This window comes from Aulonocara sp. 'chitande type north' Nkhata Bay, linkage group LG12, assembly GCF_057382095.1.
Source record: "Aulonocara sp. 'chitande type north' Nkhata Bay isolate Kocher_YH1m ecotype deep benthic linkage group LG12, A_spYH_male_GT1.1, whole genome shotgun sequence".
Taxonomy (NCBI): domain Eukaryota; kingdom Metazoa; phylum Chordata; class Actinopteri; order Cichliformes; family Cichlidae; genus Aulonocara; species Aulonocara sp. 'chitande type north' Nkhata Bay.
This window is the reverse complement of record NC_141355.1, coordinates 15,226,299-15,235,694: the sequence shown is the minus strand read 5'-3', so window position 1 is coordinate 15,235,694 and position 9,396 is coordinate 15,226,299. Positions and strand designations below refer to the sequence as shown.

Genomic DNA, 9,396 nt, shown 5'->3' with positions numbered 1-9,396 from the left:
ATTTATAAGTAGGGTTGCCAACCGTCCCTTAAAATACGGAATCGTCCTGTATTTAGAAACAAAAGTACACGTCCCGTATTGAGCTAATAAGGGACGCACTTTGTCCCGTAATACAGTGAGAATCAAAAGTAGTCTATAAATGTTAATGGAATTAACGCTTTGTTTGAAAACATAATTCCCAGCCCCTCTCCTGCTTTGTGACCAATGAGCTGACAGCACACTTATGACAATTCGAGTATGACAATTCAGATTACCGCTCATCTCATTGGTCGAGGAAAGGTCGCTTACGGAGAAAATACCGGAAGACAACAGATGACCACAACAAGAAGCATGGCCAACAGGGAAACAAACGCCGACACTGCGGTGCAAGTCTCGGACGACAGTACACCTAAAGCTGGGCAGACACTGTGCGATTTTTTTCAGTCGCGTTATTCAGCTCCTGCTCAAACTGCACGATTGACTCGCAGGGGTTAGAAGTTGGTAGGTCACGATGCAGGTCTCACACTATACCGCCCGATGCTCTGATGCGACCTGAGTGCTCACACTGTGCGTCCATAAAATTAAGGTTATAACAGAAAATCTGTCGCTCGCTCTCTCTGTCTCTCACTCACACAGACACACCACCACCATCAACTTTGCTAAATTGCTAATGAAAAACATGATCAGGCAGCTGTGATTTAGCAGCGATGTAGATACAACTATTTTCACGGTTGTTGTGGTCGTGATAATTTTGTGAGGCCACATCGAAAAGGCTCGGATGAGCTTTTCAAAGTTCTACAAGTTGTGCCTCCATCGCTTGTGTCCAGATCACACGCTGCACAGCTGTGCTGCTCCATCTTTTTCACGGCGTTTAGTGTTTGCGCTGAGCAGTGTGAGCGGCTCACGAGCGATTGATGATCGGGAGCTGGTCGTGAGGTGTTAATCACTTCTCGTTACCCCACGTATACTACACGACGCACGATGAAGGCCAAAATCGGTCCGATCACTCAAAAATCGGCTCAAAATGGGCCTAAAACCGCACAGTGTGAGCCCAGCATTAGAGCAGCAATGTTTGTTCCCCTCAGAGAAAGGGAAGAATGGGAAAAGGAAAACACCTGGCTGGAAAAAGTTAATATGGGCATGTGCAGTGAATATCAGCGCTATGTGGCCAGAAGTGTGATAATATAATTTATTTTGTGTAATAAACAACTGCAAGGATAGATGATTACAACAAATAGATGACTAATACATAAAAGTAATACATAGATGAATAATGATGATGAGTTATGATGCGTAATCATGGGAACAAGCGGGTTTTCAAACGGGAGCAGCTGATTAGCATTAGAAAAGCTGAAATAATACCTCAGCTGAAGCCAATTGTACTAAATGCACTAAATGTGCACTGTTACAAGAATATTTTTCTTTCTATTGTTTTCTATTATTTTAAGTTAAGCAGGACAGAGTTCTTTTAAAGAAAGATTTACTTATATTCTCAAAAGTTAAGCATGACAGGCTTCTGTTTAAGAAAGAGACCTGTTTTACTGTGTTAATGTTGTCATTTTGAGCTAAAAATAAATGGCTAAATGATCATTTGTTTCACATGTGTTCATATCACAAAGAATACACATCTACTTAAATCAAATTCAAGTCAAAGGGTTAAAAAATAATAATTTCACACACAAAAAAAGAGCTAGAAAATTCACCACACTGGGAAGGGTGAAGACAACTGGGTCGCCCGGCCCTGGCCACGAGGTGTCCCTTATTTATTTTTCAGGGAGTTGGCAACCCTAGTTGCCAACCGTCCCTTAAAATACGGAATCGTCCTGTATTTCGAAACAAAAGTACACGTCCCGTGTTGAGCTAATAAGGGACGCACTTTGTCCCGTAATACAGTGAGAATCAAAAGTAGTCTATAAATGTTTATGGAATTAACACTTTGTTTGAAAACATAATTCCCAGCCCCTCTCCTGCTTTGTGACCAATGAGCTGACAGCACACTTATGACAATTCGAGTATGACAATTCAGATTACCGCTCATCTCATTGGTCGAGGAAAGGTCGCTTGCGGAGAAAATACCGGAAGACAACAGATGACCACAACAAGAAGCATGGCCAACAGGGAAACAAACGCCGACTCTGCGGTGCAAGTCTCGGATGACAGTACACCTAAAGCTGGGCAGACACTGTGCGATTTTTTCAGTCACGTTATTCAGCTCCTGCTCAAACTGCACGATTGACTCGCAGGGGTTAGAAGTTGGTAGGTCACGATGCAGGGTCTCACACTATACCGCCCGATGCTCTGATGCGACCTGAGTGCTCACACTGTGCCTCCATAACATGAAGGTTATAACAGAAAATCTGTCGCTCGCTCTCTCTGTCTTTCACTCACACAGACACACCACCACCATCAACTTTGCTAAATTGCTAATGAAAAACATTGATCAGGCAGCTGTGATTGAGCAGCAGTGTAAATCCAACTATTTTCAGGTTGTTGTGGTCGTGATAATTTTGTGATGCCACATCGAAAAGGCTCGGATGAGCTTTCCAAAGTTCTACAAGTTGTGCCTCCATCGCTTGTGTCCAGATCACACGCTGCACAGCCGTGCTGCTCCATCTTTTTCACGGCGTTTAGTGTTTGCGCTGAGCAGTGTGAGCGGCTGTGGTGACACCCCCACGAGCGATTGATGATCGGGAGCTGGTCGTGAGGTGTTAATCGCTTCTCGTTACCCCACGTATACTACACGATGCACGATGAGGGCCAAAATCGGTCCGATCACCAAATCGGTCGCACGACTCAAAAATCGTCTCAGTGTAAGCCCAGCATTAGAGCAGCAATGTTTGTTCCCTTCAGAGAAAGGAAGAAAAAAAAGGCTGCAAAAGTATAAGGAGGAATGGGAAAAGGAAAACACCTGGCTGGGAAAATGCATGATAACACATTTAAAGCGCACTGCACTGTGTGCCGGCGCACTTTTTCCATAGGCATGCTTCTAGTGGTGGGCACATGAAGAACACGAGGGGCGTGAAAGCTCGGGGAACCCTTAACCAATTTTTTGTCCACCAGGCCACGGCAGAAGCAGATATGGTATGTAAACACTGGTTTGTTTTTTTAAACCCTCTGGTTAAGGTTAATATGGGCATGTGCAGTGAATATCAGCGCTATGTGGCCAGAAGTGTGATAATATAATTTATTTTGTGTAATAAACAACTGCAAGGATAGATGATTACAACAAATAGATGACTAATACATAAAAGTAATACATAGATGAATAATGATGATGAGTTATGATGCGTAATCATGGGAACAAGTGGGTTTACAAACAGGAGCAGCTGATTAGCGTTAGAAAAGCTGAAATAATACCTCAACTGAAGCCAATTGTACTAAATGCACTATATGTGCACTGTTACAAGAATATTTTTCGTTCTATTGTTTTCTATTAATTTATATAATTTTAAGTTAAGCAGGACAGAGTTCTTTTAAAGAAAGATTTACTTATATTCTCAAAAGTTAAGCATGACAGGCTTCTGTTTAAGAAAGAGACCTGTTTTACTGTGTTAATGTTGTCATTTTGAGCTAAAAATAAATGGCTAAATGATCATTTGTTTCCCATATGGTCATATCACAAAGAATATGCATCTGCTTAAATCAAATTCAAGTCAAATGGTTAAAAAATAATTTCACACACAAAAAAAAGAGCTACAAAATTCACCACACTGGGAAGGGTGAACTGGGTCGCCCGGCCCTGGCCACGAGGTGTCCCTTATTTATTTTTCAGGGAGTTGGCAACCCTATTTATACGACACTTTTGAAGAACAAAATTCAAGTTAAAATAGCATAAAGAGATTAAACTAAATAAAAGCAAGTAATAATGATAAACAATGTTCTATGAAAACTTTATTTTTTCCAAGACTATTAGGGGAATAACTGTACATCCAGTACATGTCACATATTTACGTTATTCACCACTTTGGTCCTGATTTTATTCAGTATTGTGAATTCACAAGAACAGAAATTTAATGCTGGAGGTTGAGTAATGAGCACAACATCTTTTCGCATAGCCTTTTATGTATCTCATATACCTTTATTTATGCAGAAGTATTCAATCCATATGATATGAAAGTTAAAGAAAAGGAAGAAAAAAATTGTCCTAGTGTCAAGTCAAACAAATGTTGAGGATATTAAGCCGAAATGTTAAAACTGCATTACATCTCATCAGTTAGTAATGACTCCCTGTTCCAGGATCAAAAGCTAGAGCACTGGGGCGATCGTGGCAGTTGGCAGTTCATCTTGTAATCGGAAGGTTGCCGGTTCGAGCCCTGGCTCAGACAGTCTTGGTCGTTGTGTCCTTGGGCAAGACACTTCACCTGTTGCCTACTGGTGGTGGTCAGAGGGCCCGGTGGCACCAGTGTCCAGCAGCCTCGCCTCTGTCAGTGCATCCCAGGGCAGCTGTGGCTACAATGTAGCTTGCCATCACCAGTGTGTGAATGACTGAATGTAGTGTAAAGCGCTATACAAATACAGGCCATTTACCATTTCACTTACAGAAATGTACCTTCTTTTAAGACATAGAGTCTGACCCCTTAACCTTTACCAGCCTAGAATCTGCACTGTGTCCACTGTGGCCCAGAAATGGTTAAGACACTAGGAGTGTGTGTTCCCATGGTAAATAAAAAAAAGTCACCCTGCAGAAGGCCAAATGGACTGATAGATGATTCCTGTCATCAAGCCAGAGGGACACAAGGTTGTAGGTTAAGGCTTTTTTGGTAATTTATTTATTTGATAGTGGTGATTTTTTAGGGGTTTTTTTCTGCATGCGTTCCTGTTCACTAATCAGATGACCTGCAACTCACTTGACTGTTCCCCTGACTCTGAGCGCATGCTTGACGTGCAGGGCCCACTGAGGCAATATTTCTGTTAGATAGCCAGGGTTTTTCTTGGAAGAAGCAAGCAAGGTTCACGAAACACGTGAGCAGTTTGATAAAATATGTTTTTCACAGATGGTGGTGCAGCATCTGATGATTAACCAAGCCTTCAGGAAGAACTTTCAAGAAAAGTGTGATGTAATGGGCAGGCGGCAAAAGATTCATAGTGAAGTTTGGTTGCTTGCATTAAAATTTTATTGCTCTCTTATTATTGTTTAATCCTAAAGTATGTTATACAAAGTCAGTTTTCCTAGTATAAGGAACGCTTCTGTACATCTGTTTTGTATGAGCTGTTGTCAGAATATCGGCCGTGATAAATACTGTAAATGTAAAAAAGATGTTTAAGGATGTTCAGTTCTCAGCAGCAAATTGTTATTCATACTTCCTGTCAGTTTGCACTTGAACAAAACAAAACATTTTGACACTCTCCCTGTTTCTTCACAGTCAAAACACTCAGAATATGCATTTTTGTCAGAATCACCCACAGTTACGTACTTCCTTCGACCTCAGGGTTACTTTTTGCTCTGGATAACTACAGCTCAGTGCATAGATGTGGTTTTAATGCTTGCTTTTTACACATATTGTTGCAAAATCAACCATTTTTGTTCTTAAAAGTTTTTTTTTTTTTTTATCTTTTGCCCTAACGTAAATAAAAATTCCCAAAGGGAAATCATTTAATATGTAATGTAGAGTGTGAAGAAACACAGGGCCGTGGCCTGTGCATCTTCCTTTTATTTGCTCACTGATAAGGAACAATGCTGCCCCACTTGGTGACATAGCTAAATGTGGTCTAAACATTTTCTGTAGAAAAAAATATACAACAATAAATCCTAAAAACCTTAAAAAAATTCTCAGAAATAGCCACTGAGATAGTTTATGAAAATCCACCCTATTTATCCATAGCTGAAACCTTTGCAGTTAAGGTCTCTGAGACTTAAAAACACGAGCAAAACCCTTTACAGCAGATGTCTTACGAACATTGTCCATTTAAAGCCATCTTCAAACACATTTTGCTGTTGTTTTTGTTAAAGGGAGCCCAAAGTCTCCAAGCACAACATTAAAGTTAATGTCTGATCATTTCACTCATTTATATTTCCAAGTACCATTCAGGGTTCAGTCATACTGGGAGAAGAAACAAGCCTAACTGAATGGAAAATTTTTGCCCTCAAATTCCAGAGAGTGTTTAGCATGTAATGGGCCATGAAGGGATGCATGAGTCACTCAGGGTCTCTCGCACTGACCTCTCTTTTGGGTGTTTTCATTGCTGACGAAAGGCTGTTTTTTCCCAGTGTCACCCACTGATATACTAATGTCTGTGTCTGCTTAAGTGAGCGAGGAGGAGGCCTGGATGCTGGACACAATCCCACAGAGTGTTTGTGAGAGTGTGGGGCATTCTTGTTGCGTGCGCGATGCAACCTTGGTGGCATGGCCATTTGTACAGTGAAATGTGTGTGTGTTTATCTGCACAGTGATAGCAAGGCGGCCTTGTGGGCAGTGCTCCTATATATATGGACCCAGGAGCTGGGCCATTTAAAACATTCACAGCTCAGAGAGAGTTTGAATCTCTGCAATCTTCTTGCCTTCACACAGTTTTTTCTCATCGCTCTTCGAAACTGAAAATGCTGCCTGCTACTTTTAAACTGTGTGCTGGCATCTCCTATCGGCACATGAGGAATATGACAGGTGAGTGAACGAATCCACAAATTCATCCACAAATTCCAAGTTGCAGTCTACATGCCAGCCTGATAAGTAAAGAAAAAATGAAGACAGATGTTGTTCGATAATCCTTCTGGAAGTTCTGGTACAGTGACGGAGTATTTTCTGTCTGCGCTTTCCAGGTTTGAGGAAGAATGCCATGGTAGCCATTCATCATGAGCTGTACAAGCTGGCAGGTCCAGGCCCCAGTAACTGGATCAGCCAAGTCCACCGTCGAAACTCTCTTCTCAGTGAGTTGTTGTGATTGTTTCAGTCACTGTAATGCGAAAAAAAAGGTCATGCATGATCAGATTTTTTTAATCATAGAATAAGACATAAACAGGTATAATTCAGATAATTGAAATTTGGTTTTAAGGTTCTCAGATTAAAGAAGAGGGTTACAATGAGGAGGAGATGTCTTATTTGAAACAAGGTGAAGATGCACTGCAAAAGGCCATCAGAATCCTCAGCGAGCAGGACGGCTGGACCACTGAAACTGTTGCTGTGCGTGCATACATTATTGGCATCAAAGTCAAGTGTTTTTGTATTAGCTCCGCTATGAAACTTCACATTTTAACACTTCTCGTCCCCATTCCCTCTCTTCTGCAGGCGAATGGAGACAAGGTCCTGAGCAAAGTGCTACCTCATGTCGGGAAGGTGTTCAAGCTAGAAGTGATGCTGGAGCAACATCCTGATGAGCTTTACAAAGAGCTAGTTGGAAATATGGAGCAAATGGGGGAGTGGAACCCAAATGTGAAAGAAGTCAAAGTAAGAAAGTTGAAAAATTAATGGTTATTGCTTCTTTTATTCTGTTATTTTAAAAGCGTACACTTACAACATGTTACACAAATATATCCAGAAATGTTAATTAATGATGCTTTACTTTGGAATTCTCCAGATTCTCCAAAAGATCGGCCAGGACACGATGATCACCCATGAGGTATCCGCAGAGACCCCCGGCAATGTGGTGGGACCCAGGGACTTTGTCAGTGTCCGATGTGCCAAGCGGCGAGGCTCCACCTGCTTCCTGGCAGGAATGTCCACTCAGCACCCAAAGATGCCTGAGCAGAGGGGTGTTGTCAGGTAAGCAATGGGGAGCCATCACTCCGGGGCATTACTTTATGGATGCACAGACTGTTTGCGTGCAGATTATTTTAAAGTGACACTGTCTGTTAATCATTACATTTCTCAGAGCGGAAAACGGGCCAACCTGCATAGTTATGAAGCCCTGCGCTGAAGACCCAAATAAGACCAAATTCACCTGGTTACTAAGTATAGATCTAAAGGTATGAATGATCAAGTTTGCATCTTCCCTTTCACTGGTATTAGATTTGTGTAAAAGCGTCATTTGATTCAAACTGACACTGGTTTTGTCTCTGTTATTGGCAGGGCTGGATCCCAAAGACAATCATAAACAAAGTGCTCGCTCAGACGCAGGTGGACTTTGCCAGCCACCTCAGGAAAAGGATGGCTAACAATGTTTCCGTGGAGATGTCTCCTACCTGGTGACACTGGATGTCTATTGAGCTTTGGCACCAGAGACGTGGCAGAAAAGTAGCCTCTGCTCATTTACAAAAGAAAAAACCCAAAACAAAACTCATATTTATCTGCTTAAACTGCTGCAGTCGGTAAATGTGTGTTTTTCTTTCCCTAAAAAATAGAAAATCTGCCATGATTGTCTCTAACACCAGTCTTACAGACTGTGTGCTTTCATTGTTTTTAACCAGGTTAGGAATCGCCTTTGGCTTTTAGTGTCTCAGGTCCCTTTTTGGGTGTTTTAAAACAACTAGGCTAAAATCCTTCAGAGAGATTCAGTCTCAAACAAGTGCCCTGTAAATATAATGCTACTGATTAAAGGCAGGCGACAGTCATATAATAAAATTGTGGGGTTTTTAGAGCACATAATAACACCTTTAAGAGTTCTGATCACAAAGTGAACACTAAACTGCAAAGTGAAGAGAAACTGAATGCCATTTAAAATGTATATCCAGCACCACACCACTATAAACTGCAATGTTGGGTTTGTGGATTACTGATCTTAAGAGTCTGGGTTGGACCTTTCACCTGTGGCTCTGGTGTTGTTCACTCCTTGTTGTTTTCTTTTCTAAATTTGATCAGGCCAAGCTTGGAGAATTTATCTGTTAAATTTGAAAAGTCACAGAGATTGGAATTCTCTTTTGGGAAAACACAATTTAGTCATTTCCCCTTGAACAGAATGTTTTAAGTCTGATTCAGGTACTCATCAGCAAGCATGTAAAAAATGAATATTAAAACAATTCAAAACTGTAAAAGGAAATAGAAAAATAATAATCATGTCACAATTTCACTGGCCTCAATGACTCACCGTCCTGGTAAGACCTTCTGCAAAAGTCAGTGTATGCTTTCTGACATATTCATACATCATCATCATCATCCCACTTTGGCAGAAAACAGTCATTTATTGCCCCTACCTCTTCTGCGAAATTGCACTGTTATTTCATTGTTTTATTTATTGATATTTTGCAGATGTATTTGGCTATGAGCTATTGTAACATAAAGCGGTGTTGAATAAATGACAGTAGAATCATTAGGGTGTGTGTTTTTGTGCTTTTTATTATGCTGTTGATGAATGATTTCTCTGCTCTTTCCTGTTGGGAAAAAACAGATAACATTAAACACTTTAAGTGCCATTTGCTTGACTTTTTTATTTGATCACAGAGATTTTTAAAAAATGACAGAAATTCAAATCCCAGTAAGGGAAAAAACACACACAAGTAAAACACCAAGCTCAACATGAAACCAAAACTCCTCTTTTAAATAGCAC

General features: G+C 40.9%; 1 protein-coding gene across 1 annotated transcript; it reads left to right on the top strand.

Annotated features, from left to right (window-relative positions):
- Window positions 1-6,391: 6,391 nt before the first annotated feature.
- Window positions 6,392-9,162, top strand: star (steroidogenic acute regulatory protein). The gene is made up of 7 exons (XM_086313755.1): window positions 6,392-6,581; window positions 6,737-6,844; window positions 6,970-7,097; window positions 7,203-7,361; window positions 7,492-7,676; window positions 7,786-7,879; window positions 7,983-9,162. Exons 1-7 carry the CDS (start codon window positions 6,407-6,409, stop codon window positions 8,100-8,102), a joined length of 969 nt encoding a protein of 322 aa, XP_086169881.1. The 5' UTR covers window positions 6,392-6,406; the 3' UTR covers window positions 8,103-9,162.
- The last annotated feature ends 234 nt before the right edge of the window (window positions 9,163-9,396 follow it).

Excerpts from the sequence above, each read along its gene's own strand:
- star (XM_086313755.1), top strand. The coding sequence starts at position 6,407 with ATGGACCCAGGAGCTGGGCCATTTAAAACATTCACAGCTCAGAGAGAG. Across the intron at positions 7,362-7,491 it reads CAAATGTGAAAGAAGTCAAA|ATTCTCCAAAAGATCGGCCA; the intron begins GTAAGAAAGTTG and ends GGAATTCTCCAG. Across the intron at positions 7,677-7,785 it reads GAGCAGAGGGGTGTTGTCAG|AGCGGAAAACGGGCCAACCT; the intron begins GTAAGCAATGGG and ends TACATTTCTCAG.